At 44.9% G+C, this 22848-nt stretch overlaps 1 protein-coding gene and 1 long non-coding RNA gene across 5 annotated transcripts in view; one reads left to right on the top strand and one right to left on the bottom strand.

Moving 5' to 3' along the window:
- LOC136349578 (uncharacterized) overlaps positions 1-19925 on the top strand; it is a 52915-nt gene extending 32990 nt beyond the window's left edge. For both annotated transcript variants that reach the window (XM_066301225.1, XM_066301226.1), the window contains one exon: positions 17558-19925. In XM_066301225.1, coding sequence (XP_066157322.1) covers positions 17558-17715 — 158 coding nt within the window. In that variant the 3' untranslated portion in view covers positions 17716-19925. The remainder of the gene's footprint in view (positions 1-17557) is intronic.
- On the bottom strand, positions 606-22821 carry LOC136349580 (uncharacterized). 3 transcript variants are annotated; one of them, XR_010733831.1, is made up of 7 exons: positions 22753-22821; positions 22509-22690; positions 22373-22445; positions 17505-17711; positions 16952-17131; positions 12077-12286; positions 606-801 (listed from the first exon to the last, which is right to left on the bottom strand). It is a non-coding gene; the product is annotated as an uncharacterized lncRNA (long non-coding RNA). The 3 variants fall into 3 exon arrangements; XR_010733832.1 differs by lacking the exons at positions 606-801; positions 12077-12286 and adding an exon at positions 14974-16097; XR_010733830.1 differs by lacking the exons at positions 606-801; positions 12077-12286 and having other exon boundaries at positions 16653-17131.
- Between the last annotated feature and the right edge of the window lie 27 nt (positions 22822-22848).

Genomic DNA, 22848 nt, shown 5'->3' with positions numbered 1-22848 from the left:
CACATTGTCAAGATTCACCAATTGGCGAATGCGCGTCTTCGGTCCACCGGGAGGGCGGCGCTTCTGGGTTTGCTCCTCGAGGTGTTCGTTGAAACTCAAGAGAGAGTGCGGAAGTAAATTCGGTTTTTCCGCCTGATATTCAAATTTCGTTGCGTTAGGACGTTTCGATTGGCGGATGGTCTTAGAGTTAAGCTAGAGCGATGATCATTATCTCTGGGCGGGGAGGATTAAAATCGAGTACCAGCAAACATTGAAGGTGGACTCGCCACGATGGTTAAATTTGTCTTCGTCGATGTTTAGCTTTGTCCGTACGGCCCCGTGGTGGTGGTAGCCCGAGTTTGTGAAGCTAAAAGCTCCGGCGACGCACATTGCCTCTTAAACGTGAAACTTCGCCCAATCTCGAGAAAACGAGGGATTCACCCTCTGCCCCCCCTCCCCGCGATTTTCTCAAGTTCTCAAGAGCTTTAAGTGGCGCCTGCGCACCTCAGATTCTTTCCCGAACCGCGTGCGGAGGCTCAAATTTTATCGTAAGTATTCTTGGGGGAACCACGATTGCGGTTAAATAACGCGAAAAAAACTTCTTTTCTCGATTGGAAACGGTTTATTTTCGATTTTGCACTCGTGTAAATGCGCCACTGGAGCCCGCGGGGGGGCGAAGCAAATACTTTTTCCCCTCTTCGGGAGAGCTCGCAGTTGCATATGATTAATGTGTTATTTTCCTACTGGTAATGGAATGCAACGCGCCCCCATTGTTACTCCGGCGCCGTGTGCGTGTATGAATAATCTCAAAGGCACCTGCCTCTGCAACAATTAAAAAAAACTGAAACCTTCCTCAGCTAAGCTGCCTAATTAACATGCATGACCCCCCCCCCCTTCCCCACCCCACCCCTTCCATACCCTCCCCTCCCTCTCCATTGGTCAAGATTTATCACTACACGAGAATAATTTATTTTCCCGGTTTCGAAATCCCTTTGGGGCCTGAAGGGATCATTTTGACGTCGATTTAATGAACTTTAACTAATGAAAGAGGAAGATTTTGGGGGGCGAACGTAGAGTAGTACGCGCAATCAACGGACGTCGGCGGTGTCCGAGTCGTTCTGCGCAGTCTCGGAGTTCAATTTGAGCATAAAATTAGTTTCCAGTTTCATCAGCTTTTCCTCATAAAAAAAATAAAAGGAAAACGCGTCTTTCATCGCTATTTGGTGAAAACCTGGACAAAACTTTGAAGCACTAATTCGAGCATGGAATCAACTTTTCCAACTCGATGGGACAGTCCATTCTGGGTTTTGAATTAAAGTATGCAAATGTTCCCCTGGGTCTCGTCATTTAATTTATTCAATTTTATGCAGTGCCGGAGCCAGATTAATCCCGCGGTATTAGATCTTAAGAAAAGATAATTTTTGTTTGGTCCCTCTAAACTGGAGGTCTGAGCGCTCCGGTACACGCAAATAAATTAATTTAATCTGCGCTCGCTTTCACACGAAACGCACCACCCGCTAATGCTAGTATAATTAAGTCATGTGACTTAAGCAAAATGACGCTTCGTGATGGAGCTTCGAACGATCGGACTTTGAGTAAAAGAAGGAAGAATGCTGGTGGCTTTAGACTTTTTATTCAATTGTAAATAAATAAAATAGTAATAATAATAATAATAATAACAATAACAATCTTTATTCCCCGGTGAATGGGCTATCGGCCCCTTGGCCTTTCTGCCCAATAAAATAATATTTACGTGGAAATATCAGTTTATTTCGTTGTTGAACTGTGAACGAGACGTCTCGAGATGGCCCCCCGGGTGAGACAGCGTCGAGATTTTTCCCACGTTTCGGATTTCCACAGGGGGGGGGGGGCGGATTATCGGGTGGACTTTCTTTCCGTGAGGTCGCCCTCGAAGAATTGCGACCTCCACGACCTGAAGAAAGGGCTCAACCGCATCGTCCAGCTGGACGTCCTCCCCGTAGCAGCGACGCACGCGATGATCGACTTCTCGGACGGATGGCCATCGGGTGATCGATTTCAAACAACAGCAACAACGTCCGTTGCAGTAGATCGGATGGGAGCCCTAAGTCGTCGGGCGTCGATGGCAACAGCTCACAGAAGAGTTTCTCGTCTTTCGGCCTGCATTCGCACCGCCCAATTCGACGACCGCCCAGCACCAAGCTTCCCGATTGGCCTGGCGTCGTGAACGAGTTGGTTCTTTGAATTCAGAGAAACGGTTGAATTCGGTGTGTTCAACTCTCCTGTTGTCATACGTCGGTTGAGGCCCTTGTTTCGTCGTCGTCACCAATGGCGATCGGGCGTCCGGCGCATCTTGGACATTAAAATTTCCGGAGAAAACCAACGCTGCCACTGGCGTTCGGCAAGGCAGCTCCCACGAGCGAACAATTTCTTCTGAGCCTGCGCTGCGTCGTTTTCCACTGCGCCGTTTTTGCCCTTTTCGAGAGTGAAATGTGCCGACAGTGCGCTCGCTTCGATTGTCCATCTTCGACTTAAATTTTAAGCAACTTCTTGTTCACCGATCACGTTCGATTTTCGATCGAAAAAAGTCCGAAACATAACCTTTAAAATGGCAAATGCGACGATATAGGGACGAGATCACTATTAATCGATTAACCCACCAACGAGGATGAAACGACATCAGTTATCGAACATCAGGGTTTTGAGCCATCTCAATTTCTTTTACCCAACTTAAGGGAAAATGGGAAAATGTCGGAGGGAAACGGGAAAATGTCGCTTTTGTTCATTTTCACGAGTCGAAGGATCGACACAGGTTTCTCAAACCCCCTGTATAATCGCGAAACGCATTTGGGTCAGGACGCGCCCATGGAATTACGACGCCCCGTATAATTGCAGTTAAAAATGAAACGATCCGACTCTTCTTGAAATTTTTATTCGGTCTTCGCTTTAATTTCGCCCTGTGTGTGTGTCCTTTCAAAGGGACGTTTCACCTTTCCTCTACGAGACTAATTGAATTCGGAGCGCACCTAACGGACGGTGTCCAGGTTAATTTTCCTCAACTTTTTTTGATCTTTGAAAATGTTAAAAAATGAATAAACGATGATCGACAACCTTGACAGTAAATAAACAAATTCCGCATTTAGGCCTCCGCTTCAACCCCACCGCAGCCCCATCGAATGCCCCCCACCCCGCCGCCACTGGTAACGCCGCCACGTTTTAGAGTTCTGTCAAAGATGACGAACGTTATCGAATTATTAAATGAAAAATAAATATAACGTAGTTTTCGCAAGCGCCCAGACGACGTTAAGGCCCTTGAAGGGCAAAAGTAGGGCTTTGCCGTTCGATTACAAGTTGGGGGAGGTCAGGGGTAACAACTCTCCCTACCTATTGCGGAAACGGCTTGAGGAGTTTTTTGCCCTTGCAATGACAGATTGCCGTTGGGGCAGAGTCTGGATCTTCAGAGGCTCGTTATTCCGGCGGCCCCCTTCGCCCTCCGTCGCAACAACTGACGATTATCAGGGGGGTTAAGGGAAATAACACTCGGTTGATTAAAACGAGCCAGAATTTCAAAATGAAAGAACCGCACGTTTTGAATAATGACCCGGTTAAATGCAGATAGTCCTTGTACCGGTCACTTTACTCCCCGTGAAATATTGAAGGGACAAAACATACACTGCTCGTCTCTTACGCTCGAACGGGTGGAGAGGGGGGGAGGGTCGCATTCCGACGCTCAAACAATGGCGGTGAAATGCCTTTTGCACAATAATTAATGAGAGGCCCTAAACAAAGGGTCAAACAATGGACGGGGAAAGGTCGCAAAACAAATAGTCTTAGATACAATAAACGATTTAAATCTTGTTCTGTGAGACTGACGTTTTTGCCGAATGTAGAGCGACAGAGTCGTTAAATTTAGAAATCCTTTCGAGGGGAGGCCCCCCCCCCCTCCCCTCGAAACGGAGGAGTGTGCTACGTGGGAAGGTTGCACAGGGGTGTTTTGGCGAGTCCCCATTCGGACACGGGAAAACGAGTTTGATCCCTGCGTGCGCGTGCGCGTTCCGAAAGTTCGATTTTCATTTTTTTTTGCGATCCGCAGGAAGAGCGATTTTCGAAAATTGGATTTTTTCCAAAAAAAGTCTTAATCACCTCAAAAAAGCCCCCTTCCAGCGCAACGGGGTGCGTTGCGCGTTCCATGAATCAAAATTCAACGAAAAAAATTAAGATCAAAACGATTTTTAAGGTTTTTGCAATTTTTCGGAAAAAACCCGTTGGAGAATTTGTGCGGCTGCGCACTGCGAATCACTCGAATTCTCCATTTTCGTCGCTTCTCGCCCACTCTGCGTCTCCTCCCCAATGCACCGAGTCGTACACGAAAAGAAAAAGGTCTCGACATATACAGGATGTTAAAAAGCGGAACGGATGCGTCAGATATTTCATTTCCAACGTGCAGCCCTGACCCCCGCCGCTGTTCTGGTCAAGTCACTTCTTGCCGGAGCGGAGGTCCGGTGGGATTCGGGTTTTTGTACCATTCGGTGTATTTACTTTCCCCCATCATCAGAGGAGTTTTAGTAGTTAACGCGAGCCGTGTCAGAGACTAAAACTCCTTTGACTTGATTAGGGAGCGCGTTGACTTCCATGGAAAAACATTGAATGACGTTTGTGAAAAAACCCCCGAAAGCTATACCTTGGTCGCCTACTTTTGCAGCCCTTCGCAGGACGAGAAACACCACACACACAAGGGAAGCACTTATTAAAGGGGGGTTAGGGGTTGGAAGTGTAAATATACTTCCGATGCGGGGAGTTCACCCCCAGCTGTCGGAGAGTAATCATACTTTATTATCAAAAATTCCAGCTCAAATAGAAAATCCTGATAGTTGTTTGATTAGATTTCTATTTAAGCTGGTGAGGAAATTTTCTCCTCTCCTTTGGAGGATTATTGGGAAACTTCCAACGTCGTCCGGGAAAGTTCAGTGCGTTTTACTGAGAGATGTTGGAACGACTTAATAAATCATGGTTAGGGGGAAATGTGTGCAGAATGCACCTGGGATAATGGCGACTTCACCGAAACGGGGCTGCGAGCCCCGAAGGATCGCGACAAACCCCCCGTTCATGAAGATCAATCGTTGTCCCCTGTGCAAAATACTCGGTGTACTGCCACTTATGTGTTTGCCCCCCCGCAAGCAGCAAAATCGCCCCTTACCACGAGCTCCACGTCCGATGGGTCTAAAATTTGCATTTCTTCCTCCGCCAAATTGTACAGAAAACCTCAGATGCGATAAGTAAAACTCGATCAGAGACCCGAGGCGGTCAGTCGCACCGAAGGGTCATCTTCGACGCCTCCGCCCTTCGGTATGACAATGAGTTGAGAGGGGGCGAAAATCAAACGATTTTGTTTCGACCCAACCCCGAATGGTGGTAATGCAGTTATGGAGGTTGTAATTGAGAATTGTGCGCTTCTTAACGAGCGATCCTCCGTGGAATCGCCGCCCTACACACAGTCAAGAACTAAGAGCCGTCGTTATGGAAGAGCCTCGGATAAAGTAAATTTAAAACTTAATGACCCTGTAATAAAGACCCCATTTTATTCCGAGACGAGGGGCCGAGCAAACCTGCAAAATAAATAACGTCTCTTGAGAAAGCTCATTTTTTTCCCCCGTCTAACGCCCCCCTTGCGTTAATCACAGAATCTATATTTTTCGTTTCTTATACGGGGCGTCCCGGAATTGTCCGCCAAACTCTCTCGGCCGCCGCAGGCCGCAGTGACGGGAACGGGGGGCTGATACGGGAGAAGTCCAGCGTTGCCCGAGACTGTCCCTTAATTTTCAGACGACAATTTATTGTTCAACTGAATGATTTACGCGAAAAAAACTATAATTTACTCGTTCGCCAGTGGCGGACGTTGCGGTCTCGTGTGCGTGTGTGCGTCCTTTTTGGTTTAGTTTCGAAAACGCAACATCCAGTATAATCTTCGAAAGCCGCTGCGTTTCAGTTGATTTTTCTTAGTTTCGCTGCGCATTTCACGTAGTTAAAAAATGTCGAAATTAATTTAAGAGGGCAAAGCCAGTGGCGTTTCGAGTGCGAGTGGCCCGGTCTGCATCATGAATTGGTTTTATTAACGCGTGCTGAACTGCTTTAAACGCACCAAACAGTTTTCATTGCTCAAAGGACGCACCAGCCACGCCACTGGAAAACTCGTGAGTCATTTTCTTCCCTTCCCGCGTGGCCACTGACACTTGCAGTTTCGTTTAATTGTCCTTAATTTATAAATTTTAATTAATTAACTAAAACTGACACTGCGTTCGTTCCATAAACACACACCGACAGACACTTTCGGACTTTCCGGGGGGGTGGAGCGTAATACTCGTCTTTACGACCTTCACCCCTGAGAGTGTCTGTCGGCATGTTTACGAAGCACCCTGTATGCATATGATCATAATACAACGATTTTTTTAATGAAATACTGTCACCCCCTGAACGTGTCAACAGCGAAAGGTCCGCGATCGTCGTGTTTCTTTCGATCTCTTCCACAGGGTCTTCAGTTGTTTCCGTCAAACTTTGGAACGCCCTGTATGACACCTCCTTTACTTCGCAGGGACTTGCAGCTGGGGGGGGGACGTTTCCAACTTGACACACGGCTATTCTAACGGTGACCCCTCGGCAACTTCGCGGGGTCGAGGAGGGGGGAAAGGGCGCGGGTGGGGGGGCATTAAGTAGCTGCACAATCTAATGTCCGGCGCGTAATTTGCGAAACCGGACACTTATTAAAGGGCAGAGGGATAATGAGCCCTCGGAGGGTCAAAGACTAATCCATAATGCCATCGTTCCAGATTTCTGGATCAGCTGGTGCCCGTTTGCTGCCGCACACATTGCACAAATGCCCCTTTCGAAGTCAACGTTTGCTTGCTCGAAGTTTTTGCCGACTATTCGAATTAAAACTTGTTTGTCGCAGATGTTCGAGCAAGTTCTTACTTAAAAAAAAACTCCTCGGAGTGTGAGAGAAACTTAAATTTTGGCAAAAGTCAACTTGAATTTATTATTAATAAATAAATAAATAAACGTCGCTCCCCTCCAATAGGAACCGCTTAAGATTTAAGTGGGGAAATCAGTCCAGAGGCGGCGAACGCATCCAACAGTCGAATTATTCGTTGCGCCGAGGACGTTTTGAGTGACGTAATTTAGAAGCGCTCCACGTAGCGCTATGCGCGACCTCTTTGGAGGATTACATCAATAATGAAACATGTGGTTAACCCTTGGGAAAAGTTCAGAAATTGCGGTCACACGTTATTCTCTCTTCAGAGCCAATAAAGGAAATTTATATCTTGTAGCAGTGCAGAGAGGATTCGTGATTCCCTCTACCTAAATAGGAACTCCCATAAATAACGCAGCATAGATTGGATGCTCTTTTTGCGCCCCCTTTTGGCCCCCTTTTTTTTCGCATGGAACGCGCGAAATAGCAAATTCATGCACTGTCATGTGAGAGAGCAATACAAATTTAGCGAAAAAAATCAGCATTTTTCGTAACTTCATGTAATACATGCCCATGCCGGCTCGCCCCCTCCCCTCAGCCCTGCGGAGTGCTTTTTTCATGGGTCTTGGAACGTAGCACCCGAGGAAAGCTTTATTGCCGCTAATAGCGAGCGCCTTCGCCGGCCAAAAGGGCCCTAATTCTTCATTTATCTGCCGTCTCCTCCAGCGGAGCGGGCACTTGTTCCGTCTGCATGGGAGCCATTTTTAAACCGATTTGTCAGTTACAGATATGTCGGTGGATCTGTCAATTTTCCCTTAAAAATGAAGTTTCCTTTTTTTCCCCCCCGCGTTCACAAACGGCTCCGGAGCTTGCAAAATCGCCATCTACACGCGAGCTCGGGCACTTCTGGGCCCGCATCAACGCTTGGATGAACTTGTGGTGTTGTTCGTTTCGTTTTTCGGTGGTCTGATGGGGAAAGCTCGCAAAAAAAAATTAGTGACCAGAGACCAAGCGTCCAGGCATTACGAGGACGTGTGGCTCCGGCAGTGCGGTGCCGGCCACGAGAGTGTCCAGCTCGTGGCAGGGAAAAGAAGAAAAACCGACTAATAATTTGCTCTAATTAAAGTTTGAATTCGTGCCTGGAATAATTGACCGCGATGTACTGCGCCGAGGGCGGTTCCGAGCCAACCTGCGAGGAATTCCACAACGGAGCCCTACAATGACCGTTTCATTTAGTACAAAAGTCTGCTCGGAAATATTAAATAGAAAGTGCGGCGCTTAATCGCATAATAATTAAAGTGAAAGCTCCTTTCACGGAAAAGATGTAACAATAAAAGCCGATGCGGTTATCTCTATTATCTCTAATGGCCAAATTAAGTTCGTTTGCCAGCGAAGCTTTTCGGAGCCAAATTTAAACTTTAAACTTCTCTTGGCGTTAAAAAAAATTTGAAGAAAATGGGCTTTGGACGCTTGAAGCTGTATATGTTAAAAATTTATTTTTCAAACTTTTGGAAAAAGCGCTCATGCGCAGGAGATTGGCAGCCCAAAGTGACTGTTAAAAAATCGACTGTCAAAAGAGCGACTGTCAAAAAATCGACTGTCAAAAAATCGACTGTCAAAAGAGCAACTGTCAAAAAATAATGTTTTCCAAGACTGGAAGCTGAAAATGTGGCAACCTCCAGGAAGTGACCCTGCAACACCGGCGTCCAGTTCGCACTGTTACCTCCGTTTGCTGATCCTCGAATTTACGTGTCGCCGATGTCGCGCCGGAGGGTCCAGTTTTCCCTCCCCGACACGGGGGGCGAAAACTGAAGACCCTTGCGGAGACTTTTCCCCACCGTGGCGAGCTGCAAATTAACCAGTTTTAAAACACTCGCTCGCAGCTAGCCGGGAAATCTCGACCTTTCCAAAACGGTTTCTTTCGCCGGTGTCCCCCCCCTCCCCCCCCCCCCCCCAATTGTTAAAGTAGAGATTTACGTCCCCCTCATAAAATCGGAATTATTTTGTGCACTTTTACTGCAGCTCGAGAAGTGGATAATTTGAAACTGATCCTCGTCATTAAGGAAACTAGAGAGAGTTTAATTTTCTCCGGGAGGCTCTTCTTTTAATGAGTGTTGCTCCAAATTTGAAATGGCCGAATACAATTCCGGGAATAAATGTAATTGAGGACGCCGCCGTTGGGAGAAAAATATTAGTCCCCCTTAAGAAGTCGCCCCGAGCAGCTGCAGTTTCCATGCTTGCGAATGTCCCAATTTGCCCACGTGACCTCCCCAGCAATCAACCGATTAAAGTACGGCACTAGGGCTTTAATCCCGCGATATTGCCCCATCGCCTAGATTAACTTTCCGGTAATTCGGAAATTAAATTACAACATTGCCATATTGCACACATTGCATCGGCAACAATATCACTTTCGGCTTTTCACGTCACGCGATGGATTCGCGTGTTATTTATCCAGTTATATCGCAATGCCATTATGTTCGTCGCGATTTATGTGCGGATATTAACGTCAAGGCGAGTAATTGATGTCCGTACGAAATAGCTCAACTAATTTTACTCCTGTGCCATCGCAGAATTATGTTGTTCATTTGCTCGGGCGAGTCCCCCCCCCCCCCCCCCCGGCCCCCCGGCCCCAGAGAAGACCGTGCGACATCCCAAAGAAGACCGTGCGACATCCCAAAGAAGACCGTGCGACATATACGGGGTGACGGGAATAACCTCCGCGAACTTAACCGACGGTCGAGAACGTCGCGCTTTGAAGAAAAATGCGCTTCCTGCAACGGAGTCGAGAAATTCCGTCGGTAACTTCAATAAGCTCGAACGAGGCAAGATAACATTGCTAAGAGCAACTCGAGACTTTGTCACGATCTAGCGACACGATTTAGGTAAAAGTAAAGCTGCGCGGCAACGTCGCTCTGCACCCCGAACAGCTGGAAAAACCCAAACGCATGCCCCTGTGGTGTATGCGTCGAAATGAAATAAAAACGACGCGACGTTGCCAATTCGCAATTTTCTTTCTAAAAGTGCAATTTAGTAATTGTTTTTCCAATTTCGTTTTTTTGCTCAAACTAATGTTCTTAATCGTCGGTCATTTAGGAAAAATTAATCCCCCCCCCCTCCTGACACCCATGTATTTCCCCGACTTTCGCATGCGAAAGCATTTAAAAAACAACTTTAATAAATCCAGTTTCCCTTTGACGGATTGCGGATTCTGTGTGTAGGAACTGTATAACGATAAATAGCTAGTTTTCGCTCCCACATGACGTATTTTCGCGTACTCAGAAGCCCTTAGGAGCTCTGTTCCGTAGAAATGTAAACGCGCGAAAGTAATAAATAAAATTTCTGCCCAAAACATCTCCATCCTGGCTCCCGCGCCTCCCTAGGGAATTGGAGATCGGTGCGGCAACATGGCCGACTCGCACGTTTTTAGGGAATTGGAGATCGGTGCGGCAACATGGCCGACTCGCACGTTTTTAGGGAATCGGAGATCGGTGCGGCAACGTGGCCGACTCTCTTTTTCTCTGTCTGCCCTCGAATATATAAATTTTTTTGCTTTTCTGGATTTGCAACTTTTTAAAAGTTATAAATTTATGGAAAAGTCACGTTTTCCGGCAATTTTGTAAATTTTTAGGCCGCAACGTAATGCAGGTGCAAAACAAAAATAAAATACTAATACATCACACCCCATATATTTTTATGTACAGGGTGAACGAGCAGTCCCTATAGTTTTGTTTTTTTTATTTAAATTCTTTTACTGTTACTTCTTTCCGCAAATGGCGAAAGATACAAGATAAATGCAATAGATAAAAAAAAGTTAAAGAAATGAGGAAGGAAACTAATCATAATTCAAACAGGTTCTGTACATTAAAGTTAAGCAGAAGTAGCACGAGGAAACATATGACCCTGTATATGTATTGACATTTTCCTTACGCATACGAAAGAAAATACCAAAAGATGAACTTGGGTCGCCCTGTATATTAAAAAAAAATGGGGCGTTTTCACTATTTTACCGAGTGCCATCACCCCCCTGTACTCATTGAAGCTATTGAGGCGCGTTGATTATGTAAATGGAGAACTCAATGGCGAAATTCCACTGACCCATGGTCCATAATTAAGATCACTCCCCTTCAAGTAAGTTTGCCAAAGTTTTCCCTCGAATAGTTCGAACAAACATCGAGACGCGGCTATTCCATTGGTGTTGACCATTACTAGCGAAGATACTAATGGAAAGTGATGGAAATTAGGCGCAAATAATGCAAAAAGTAAAATTAAGTTGCTTTATGACGTTTCAATTGACGGAAGTATGAAGCAATTGGGAAAATGGCGAGTACTACTTTGAAAAGAAAAAGGGCGCCACCTCCGATGTCACTTGGACGTCAGCGATGACATTTAGATGACAGCTATGACATTTAAACGACAGCTATGACATTTAGACGACAGCTATGACGTAGTTAAGAAAACGTTAAAGTATTAGCGCTTTCTTTTTCGGCCAAAAACGATGCCGCGTCAATATTTTCCTAGAATTTGGCGAAATTTGGGAGGCGCGAAGGCGAAATTGTGGCAGCGTTGAGGACGAAATTCGGGCTTCGTTTCCCAGAACGACGTTTGATGGATCTCGACGTTGTTATTAGATTTCATATTATATTCGGCATTACATTGATTCATTTCCCGATGCAAACGGGACCGTTGCCAGACTACAAGACCCAGTTTGCATTGGCATTGATTCCCTTTGCAAGCCGTCGGAGATCACCGAAACGCTACTTCAGTCATTAGTGAAATTAATTCTTTATACACTGCTCGTCGTCCCGAAGCCGCCTGCCGCTGTAAATGATGGCGGCTCTGATATAAATAATGGCGGCAATTAATAATTGAAGTAGAGGAAGACCATTAAAGTCGCTCCGGATGAAGAGCTCATCCACAGCCGTATTTTTAAATTGCTATACAGTCTGTCCCAGACAAGGGACAACGGCGTCGCGGGGAGGAAGTATGGGAAATTAGTGGAATTTAAGAATAAAATGATATACTGGGGAGGCCCGCGTGAAATCATCAAAACTGAAAATGTTTTCGAGTTGCGCAAGCGCTCTCCGCGGCCGCAGGGTGAGGGGGGACACGCAGCCCTAACGATAACACATGACGACAAAACATGCAACTTACCTGATTGGTTAACTTCATTAAGCCATCCGGGATTATTCTCTGCAAATCTCGCCGGCCTCCAGATAAATCGTTAATCCAGGTTTTCGTTTTACCTCCGTGTAGCGACCAGACAACCCAGACCTTCATCAAACGACACCTCTAATGGAAATCCGAAAATCCCCTTCGGCGGGGCGTGTGTGGGGGGGATCCCCCTGGTGTGTGTGTGTGTGACTATAAGGGAGGATTGAAATGTTATTTTTTAATGCCGTCCGTGGATTTTTCCCGCCTTTATAGCAAATTCTCGATTTTTCCATTAGAGATAATGCGTGGCGGATCATCAGCGCTCCATTACTAATTTCCTATTATCAGGGGGCTTTCTTAATTAATCCACCAAAAACGTTCCGACGACGAAAACTGAAGGGGAAAAATCGTTATTTCGGCACAAGTTGAATGTGCCCCCCCCCCCTCCCCCCCTCAAGAAATTAATCAAATATTTGTAAATTTCTCTTCCTTTTGCAATTTTACGTCGATAATCGTCTCCTTCGGAGCGCTGCATTTCATGGAGCACGATTATCGTGGAGAAACATTAATCTTTGATGGAATCGCTTTAATCCGATCCCGGGGAGGAAACAAAAGACCTTTGGCGGCGTTTAACGTACAAAAATGTCCGATTTGGACTGAGCTCGCTCGAAAGGTTTGAATTCGCAGCTCTGTGCCGCGAAATGAACTTTCGTCCCGTGGAGGGAATGGAAAGTGAATTTGGCAAGAGCCATAAATTGAAGATGAAATAAAAATTGGTCCCCTTGGGTCAAATCGCAAGTTCCTTTTGTTGAACAAAAGGGAAAAGGGAGTTTAGTCGAGCATCGTGAAGTGGGTATATGTCTCCCTCGATTGAATTTTCTGGGAATATGATTTGCTCGCCAAGCACGGAAACTCCGGAAATTGCCATTATCCCATTTAGGAGATTTTTCCCTTCGACCCCTTTGTTTCCGATACCATATAGGTTCGTTTCGGACCAAACATGTTTTGTTCCGTCAGGGGCCCCTCGGCGAAGAGCGAAAAAACCCAATAAAGAGTTCCACGGAGACTCGTTTCATTTCGTACGGCCTCGATCATTTCAGACGAAGAAGTATCTCTTGATTTGGGGACGAAATGGAAAACAAAAGAAAAAATGCCTAGGGAGTTAAATTGGGAGAATCGTGTCAGTCGCCACTCCCCCAGCTACCCCCCCACTTTGATGTCCCAAACGCCCCCTCGGGGGCACATCGCTCGATTTGCCATGCAACCCAGAGAATCGGTTAATGGAGTCGGGAGTTTCCAGGGAAAAGATATGTCGTACTAGTCCAAATAACTTATCTAGATTAAAATGATTCATTTCATTAAGTGCGCCGCTGGAAATGCGAGCTTCTACCACCGAGGCAATAACGAAGTTCGTTTCCCGAACGGTTTCCGGAACAATAGCAGATGGCCGGCACGACGTCCAGATCTCAGTCCATCGGACTTTCTCCTACGGGGGTCATTTAAAGAGTACAGTGCCCATCAGGAACCACTGCGAGATGTGACTTTCTCGGAACGTCGAACCGATGCTGGGCGCAATTCGGCCAATGTTCGAGCGGAACTTGAGAAGAGACTTTATTATTGTCTCGTCAGTAACAGCCCCCGTTCGATCTCAATAAACGGGCATTTTTCTTCTAATTCCCGACCGACTTCATTAATCACTTGTTCATTAATCGAGAGTAGCAAATTGAATTCCCCGTCTGCAATGATGCGCCCCCGGAGGGGTGGGGGCAGGAGCGCCGTCTGAAATATCAAAGCGCTGGAGGGCCACCGCTGCGATGTCGAATCGAGCCCCCCCCCTTCTGCAGGTGTTTTTTTTTTATTACTGTTAATTTTCCTCACTCTCCTCATCATGGAATTTTCGTTTTGAATCGAACACCTCGCACGGGGCCTAAGAAATGGCAAAAATTGGATGGAAAGTTGCACGGAGCCCCGTTTTCCCTCACTTCAGCGAGGCTGAAAAATTCCGTGCGAGCGCCTCACGCCCCCTCCCCCCTTTAAATATTTGATTAGGGGGATTTATTTTTATACTTGATTGTTCTTGAAGGAGGGACGCTTTTAGTCGCTTTCCTGTCCGGATATAAAAAGATCCATCCGTCCAGTGTCCATTTCGTTGTTCCAGAGGAGTCTCATAAACCTTTTAAGTCGCATCGCTTTTGCATAAAGAATGTTAAAGTAGCTCCGATAAGTCAGGAAACTATTAAAGTTTCCGAAGAATAAATCTCCACTTCTGGTTGTTATGAAATCTCGACTCGACGCGGCGAATTGTTCTGACATACTGAAATTCCCAATGATTAATACGTTGGCAAGTTAAGATAGAGATTTCCATGGTAATTATGCGGAACTTGGCCTGCATTAATAGCCATTAAGCACCTCTTACCTTCAAATTGAAAGCTTTAATCCGCACTCAATATGGTATAGAATTTCGGAGCAATATTTCACTTTTGAGATTAGCAGGCATAGAAAACTATACAGGAGAAGATATTGATGGTCACCTTTAAGACCCTCTCTACGAAAAAATGTTATATTTTCCTTCTTTTACTTGGAAAAAAAAACTGGGGAAAATGGCGCTGGTGCGCGCCGTTGCCGCATTTCGAATTTCATGGCCCTTAACACTTGTTTCACGGCGTGGAAAGAGGGGGCGGGGCTTGTGACATGTTCTAGTCTGACCTAGAATTGTTCGAACCACATGTTGCGACGACTGTTGCGACTCCCCTGTATAACGGCTAGGTTAATCTCGCAACCCCCTTCTGGTGGTGGCTTTCCCTCCGCTGAGCCACAAAATCCAATTTCGGATGCAAGATCGGCAGGCCGCGAAAGTGGAAATGTGACAACCCTGAAATTAGAATTAGAATGAACGGGCGCCATTTTCTTCGAATTATTTATCGATATCCACGAAAATGACGAGTGCGCGATCGCATTTTTTTCTTCCCCGAATTATTTATCGATATCCATGAGGATGATGGAGAGAGATTAATCCGAAATCGGCTATTGGGGCCAGTTCTCCGGGCTGGAGTGGAGCTAAATCTTCGACATAAAGGTATTTGCCACAAATCCCTCTAAAATATTCCATCGACTTTCTCAAGTAAGCTCGTGGCATATTTTCTCGATCGCCCTTGCATGCATCAGGCAGTATTAGGTTTCCTTCGACATTTTTATTAAAGAATTCACGTTGGGGACGTGTTTAGACACATCAATATCCCTTTGCGACCATTAAAATGTCAACTCGGCTCTTATAAATTAAATATACAGGGTACTACAACGTTGCAAAGATGTATGGCGCTCTCCAAAACCGTAACCGACAGAGGATTGGCTGGATTGGAGCAAACAAGCGCGATTTAATGCTCATTTTAAAATCTGCCCCGAAATCGGAAAAATTTCCATCTGAATACTTTTTCAGAGACGTTGATAATTAATCATTAATCACGCTTAAAAATTATCAACATCTTTTTCTCGACTTTGAGAAACAAGGAAAAGTCCGCAAGGGCCAGGTCTGGCGAGTGGGATGGCGTTTTTGTGCGAAAATCTCAAACGAGCAACAGAACGCAGTGGCAGCAGTTCCCACTTGGTTCGGTTAAATTCATTTTGCAAAATGTCGAAAAATCTAATGCCAAACACGCAAAATGTGGAAAAACCGCCATGAAGTTTGAGCCGACGTAATTCAGATGCAGAAATAATGGAGAATTGACATTTCTTCCACACAAAATTGCAATCCGAGAGTCAGTTGACTTTGACATTCAACTATAGAAATTCCCGTACGATGCGCAGTTTACGAGCGACACCTGTATGTAACTGCTTCAAACCGAATGTTGATATAAAAGGTACCTTAAACTCCTGGGAAAGAGGGAACTCTGGAAAGAGGGTGGAAAAGTCTTTTAAGGGATCCTCAAGCCGCTTATGCACATTTGTTGTTGCCAGAAGCTGGATTTGTCAAAATCGCGGCGTTGAGGCTCGTTTTCCCTACTAGGAACCAGTAAGATAAGACCTAAAAACAAACGTTTGACTGAGAAAAACAGTTAAATTGCGCCCATTTCTTCGCCTCAACTGAGCTCGTATAATGATTAATTATCTTCTCATTTAAATAATCCAGCTCTTTCTCAAAATATCGTATTTCAAAAAGTTACTTGGCCTCCATCCAACCGGTTCGGAAGCACGTCTCTGGATATATGAGGCTAAGAAATCACGGAAGCAAAATCACTAGATATGCGTTGATCGTATTATTTTTTATTAAACAGTAAAGGACGTTTCTCAGCTAGATCCTGTTGCTGTTTAAATATTTTAAATGCACGATGAGAAAATTAAATCGGTCTTCCCCATCCTCCTATAACGTCGGAGATGAGACCGCGAGCCCTGACATATACGCTAATTCCGCTTCACATGCAGACAGGGGGGGCCGAATGAATGATGAATAAGGGCGACGTGTCACAGGTCGAGTAACACTATACGTGGGGCTAAATTTAGCGTCATTAATACTTGTCTTCGGCTCAGATAAATAGAGGACCCACATATCTATTAAATGTCTGCCGAACAAACTCGGAAATTGGGTTTGCGACAAGTATTTAATATACAGAGAAAAGAAATAATAACAAGTATCAGTGGACCATAAAGGATTCGAATGATACTATTAGGAGGGCCGCACTAGGACAACATGGCCGCCACTGTAGTCTCGAGGTTGCCACATCATCTTCAGTGTCACGCGGCAGGCTCTCATAAGCACCTGCCTGCCGAAAATATCTATTTGCCCCACAGCTGACGACACGACGGATGGGCGGCGAAAATAGAAACGTGGCAACGTCGAGATTGCATTGGTATTACTACTTTCGTTCGATTTTGACATACGTTGAGAGCCAATTATGGCATTTTGCTCATCCATTCAATCCATTGAAGGCCACCATTAGTGTATGCGGCAAAATTCATTACGTTTTCCAATAAAACTAAATCGGCAACGTTGGTCGGTCAAAGGAATGCCATTTTCGCACATGTCCCCATAGCCCCAGGAAACTCTTCTCTAGACCGTTTCTGAAAAATGAGAGTTTAGATTTTGGCACGAGACGCGGAAGTGGAAACGTGGCAACGTCAAGATTGGGACAAATCAGCGCTGTTTTATTATAAATTTGATTACGTGCGAAGAAGCCAATTTGCTAAAAAATCAATAGCGAGGGGATCAGTGGACCATAAAGGATTTTGAATAATATTATTGTGAACGTATCAGAGAGCCCTTTGTTTGACCCAGCACTGGGGCTGTAATCGGTCAATACAGCTCCAGACGCCCCAATAAATTAATCTCTCTCGCAACTTTGTAAGCGAAAACCAAAGTTTACTGAAACGGCGTTGATCTGGTTTTGATACCCATCAAGGGCCGCGCTCGGTTATCAATTATTATATTGTTTACCAGCGAATAATCCATTATCGAAACGATGAATAAGTGTATTCCGTTTGTTGCAGATAACTGGGATTGGAACTCGAGGACCTTCTGTTGTCAAGAGGACGGCTGCAACTCGGCGACCCCCCACTTTCGTCAGTCGCGCATTAGCTTTGCGCTGGTGGTGGTACTTGGCGCAGGCGCAGCAGCTCTTCAGTTACTATTCAACGGGGTTCACTGAAAATTAGACATTTAATTTAGTCTTAAACGATTGCGGTTTGATACGGTCACTTTATTGTAGGAATCGCATTGTTTCGTAGGTCAATTTTGGTATTCTTTGGACAATTTCGGGTATAAAGTCGATTCAGCTCGGCTCGACCGGCATCATCGCGCCGTCGAGCTACTTTTATTTATGGGGCCATTGCCGTGCCGAGGGGGTTTTTAGCCGAACCGGCTTCCGTACCCCGTGGGCGCACCTCGGTCGCGGGACCCTTCGCCGTTAGGAGGGCCGCCGCGTACCTAATTTTTCGATGATGACAACGTGGGGGGAGGGGGGGCAAGCGGCGGCATGGGGGACACCAATTAACCAAATCGGGGCGGTCGTAAATCATCGCTTCACTGGCAAACGACAAAACGCAGGTACAGTGGTGGCGAAATCTCGCCCAATTAGGGTTTTTGGCCGCAATAAATTCCAGTGTGCCAGCTGCACCGCATGAAATGACACAATTTAGGCCGATTTTGATCAAAGTTACGGTCTCGGTGAGAAATTGGCAAAAGGTCGTTTCCTTTAATTGCGAATTACCAGTACCGTAATGAAGTGTTTTGGGTTATTGTGCGTTCCAACAATAAAATAACACCGAAAAGGTGAACTTTTTCACACAACCAACGGGAAATTTCAGTGATTTTTTTTAATTCATGCCTCGCCTATACAGAACAATATTTCTTGGTTTTTTTTTTTTTAAGTCGGGAACGTAGCATTTTACTAAAAATGTCAAATGTAAGTTAACGCTACATGAAAAATTCTAAATTGTTCTTAAAACACATAAAATAGCGTTAAGTTAGTCTTCCTCGAAAAATTGCTTAGATTACTGTATATGTGTGTGTGTGTGCGGCACAAAACACTTAAGGCACCATTTACACCATTTAGTGGTCGTTTACGCTTCACTTTAGGTGTTTACTAATAAGTCATATACGCGTTTTGAATTTATCTCTAAATTGGCTTAAAATATCCATTAGTTCGGTCAATTCTCCAAGTATGAAGCTAAGAACGTGGCTTTATTCGTAGGCAGTAGACGCGTAGCTTGCCAGTTGTAAGTAAAGTGCGGATGTATCAGCACAAAGAACTTAAATGACACATTCAATTTAAATAAAAAACGAAAGTGTCGATCACAGTTACCTCGAACAGTCGACGTGGTTAAATGCGTACTACGTCACTTTCTAAGCAGCTACGTTCCGATTTTAAAATTGTCGAAAATTGATACTAAAAAAAAACAATTGCTCTGCTTGGAATAACCATTTGCTTTTTGACACTCTGTCTTCCATCGACATCAACCGAAAAAGTTGAACCGCGAACGCAGCTCTGCCTCCCTCAACCACTGCTTTTAACGTAACTTCATCGACTGCGTTCCAATATTATTTTTTACTTTTACGATTAATGACTCTTTGACGAGCAACACCGCGAATCGAACTGTGGCTTGTGCTGTAGGGTTCAGGGTCTATTTTGAACGAAGACAGAGGCGAGGCCGTTCGAGGGTCTCGCGTAGAGCAAGGTGGGAGTAGATCTCCCAAAAGTCCCGAACCTCCGTGCAAAGAAATCCGCGCTTTAGTTACAAGTTGTGGACATTTATCAAATTTTAATCGTCCCGATCGGCGCAAAATACACCGAATGAACGATTTGTTCGTGCCGTTTGCACGAATGAAATGCACAAGTAATAATTGTAAGCGATAATCTGTGCAATCATTTAATGCGACGATCAATGCATTAACTGATTTACCGCGTTAAACCCCTAAACATGCCGAAAAGGTCCCGTCAACTCTCAAAGATACTCGAGCACTCACATGGAATTTAAGCATTTGTTCATCTTTTCGTCAGTGTACCACTGTGTCGTATTTAAAATTGTCCTATTTTTAACATACACCTTAGAATAAGAGAACATTCCAGGGTGCGCAGCGCATCCGTTTTCATGATTTCGCGCAAGACATACGCGAATGACGCACCACTTAAGCACTAAAGCACCGGATTTTGACAACCCTTCCTTGGCCTATGTCCCAATGTGCGTGCGCAGCTTGCGGCTTTTTCTATAGTAATCAGCTTTAATTGAATTTCATTACCGTGTAAGAATATCAAGCTCAACGACTATATTATGGATATAAAAAGGGAGGTGTATCGATAGCGCTCTGTAACAATTAAAGATCACTATTAAATAAACCATAAGTTTACAAATTAACAAATGTAAGTTTATAACACTCCTCCTACCGCCATGGCTGATGATGATCATATGGGAATTAGAGGCGTTTCTGCTTCTATTACGCAGCAGATGCTACGTAATGTAGAGGGGTGTCTCAGAAGAACGGGGAAAACTGATTTCTGCAGGTATCCAACTTCGGAACTTCAAACGGATTATTTAATGATTGTGACAAGTTAATGTGAACAATTTTAACGAAAAAATTTCAAACGATGAATTAAGCATCCCTCTGTATCGTGACTTCATCTTATCGCATCATCGTGTGCACAGCCAAGCTGGAAATGTGGGTTTGTGGCCGGAAACGTGAGGTTTCCCGTTAAGTGAGTTAAGCTACTAGTGTGGTTAGGCGTCAATTATCCAATTATCAAGTGTCAATTTGGATAAATGCATTATTAATTGCAGAAGAAAAATCAATTCCGTTTGCAATATTCAAAGCCCACGAATTGGCACTCGAAGGACAGAAAAATTCCAGCTTAAAATTGCTTTAACATTAATTTGTCGCACTTAATTGAATTCAGGAATTTTTTACTGAAAAATGTAAAAACGGCATTTTACCACATCTATTTAAGGAGTCCCATCTGAAGAGTTGACAATTCCACTCGACAAACAACTGGCAATTTGCAAGGACACACCCTGTGTTGTTTTTGAATCAATAAATATTACTTCAAGGTGTTCCTGGGGGCCCGGGTCCGCCGCACCCTCTCGTTTCGATTTTAAAAAGGATCTTTTAGGAATTTCCGGAATATAATGGCAATAATGGAAATAAGTCGTAATTAAATGGCGATATTTCAGGACTCAATAATAACAACGGTCGTTAAATTGTCATATTTAGAGGGAGAAATCGGAGACGTGGGAGAGTACAACGCGACAAGCCACCACCCAAATACCCAAAATATATGCATACGCACGCGTTCATTAGCAATTTCAGCCAACGGATTGCGGAAGATCGAGATGCAAATCATTCTCCAACTCGGGGAGGAAGCGGCAACGCCGCAATCCTCCCCCGAGGACGGTCGGGATTTGAAATTTGGGATTTCTTGCACGATCCGGCAACACTGCACGACACCGGGCCCAAAGAGGGCCCGGCAAAGAAACAGACGCGACGCAAAGCCACGTGGAGGACATACCCTCCAGGTAGCTCGGCGAGGAGTCGGCTCGACGCTGACCCCTCTTCGGGGATCCAACACCTTTTTTCAGATTCGCCAGAACGGCAACGGCGCGTGCGTCCGCGGGTCGCCCCGCAGGTTCGGCGAACGGAAGATCATCAATGGGACCAGCATCATCGAGACACTTCCGTCCACGGCGATGTGCGATGTCTGGTCTGCGAATCCAGGCGGGGACGGCTCGTGCGCTATAAAGTTTTTTTGGCGGAATCGTACGGTTTTACGCGTGGCGCCATCTGTGGCGCCATCTCTGCGCATGGCTTCGAAGGTGGTATTTCAACAGGTGGCAACCCCCTGCATAAAAATAAAATAATTAACTTGGCCGCTCTTAATAAATCGAAAATTACGGTAGAATAGCACCGAGAGAACAATGACTGAACGAAGAGAATATGAAAATGCGACTAAAATTTGCGTCTAGCTAGATCTCGAAAGAAAATGACCACTGGTCAGGTGTCATTTTCTGTGATGAGCCCAAATTTCACATCCATCTTCGGTTCCAATGGGCGGCTTAAAGTGTGGAGAAAGGTAGGTAAACGAAAACGGAGAATCTACGTCCAACTCTCGAGCACGGTGGAAGGTTGGTTTGGGGATGCATGTCGGTGCGGGAAAATTGGCAATACTCAAATTCTATCAAGGCAATGCTTAGAGACACCGAGCGCTCACATAATACAAGAATGGCTACTTTATGATTGTCCCAACATCACCATCGCTCTTGTTCAGCACCCTTAACCCCATTGAGAATGCATGGCATTTTCTTGAGATGCAAGTAAGTAGTCGTCAAACTGCTAATAAGGACATTTTAAAGCAAATATTGCAAAAAGAACGAAATAAATTGAACAAAAGTTCTTTTTTCGATGCCTGAGCAGTTAAAAAGTGTTACTGAGCAAAAAGGTGGCCGCACTAGGTATTAAAAATACCCGTAGAAGTGTAAGAACTGAATTGTTGCAATATTTTTGACGATTACCATTTTGAATACTTGTTGGTTGTATACTCTTGGTAATTTAATATATTATTATTTAAAAAAATCTCTGTTTATCACTTTTTAACGGAGAAATATCGAATTTCGTAAATGTTTATTCTCCGTCCAAATATTTTATACTTTTGGTACCGATTGTAATCGATCGATTTGCATTATACCGCTTTTAATGATATTAAGGAATTCTTCCAATCAACGACGCCAGCTCAAGTTTGTGCAAGTCATCTCTGTTATCATGCAAATCATTCGACTGATAACTTTTTACGTAATGTGCATCTCTTCACTCAATCTTACCGCAAATGGCGCCTTTAAGACAGGTCATATGCTGTAAGACGCTAAACTTCCCGTGGCCAGTCTAAATTCCATCCTACAATATTGAATAAAACCGATTGATCGGGCATCTGGAGCAAGCTGAACTCGGCAAACTTACCAGAAGCAACGCGCCTCATACAACGCAGGCACTGAGAAAGTAAAAACTTTCCGAGTCGTCCAATCTGCAAGGAACTCTCCTCTTCCGACATCTTGTGAGAATCGATTGGCCAATCTCGGGCGGAGCAACGTAAATTTCGTTAAACCGTTTTTGCAACGACGAAAGCAATTCTGAGGTGAAACCTTAAACAAATACGAAATTTTAATACTCGGACCTCACCGGCGAAGCACCGATGAGGCCATACCATGTAGATTTAAATGAAAAATCGCGCGATTTAATTGAAACGCAAACGGCCCCAGCATGAATGGCGTCGAGGCGCAGAAACAAAAGAAGCCTCGAA

Source organism: Euwallacea fornicatus, chromosome 38 (genome assembly GCF_040115645.1).
Source record: "Euwallacea fornicatus isolate EFF26 chromosome 38, ASM4011564v1, whole genome shotgun sequence".
Taxonomy (NCBI): Eukaryota; Metazoa; Arthropoda; class Insecta; order Coleoptera; family Curculionidae; genus Euwallacea; species Euwallacea fornicatus.
Note: the sequence above shows the minus strand (reverse complement) of the source record. Positions and strands in the feature narration are given on the sequence as shown.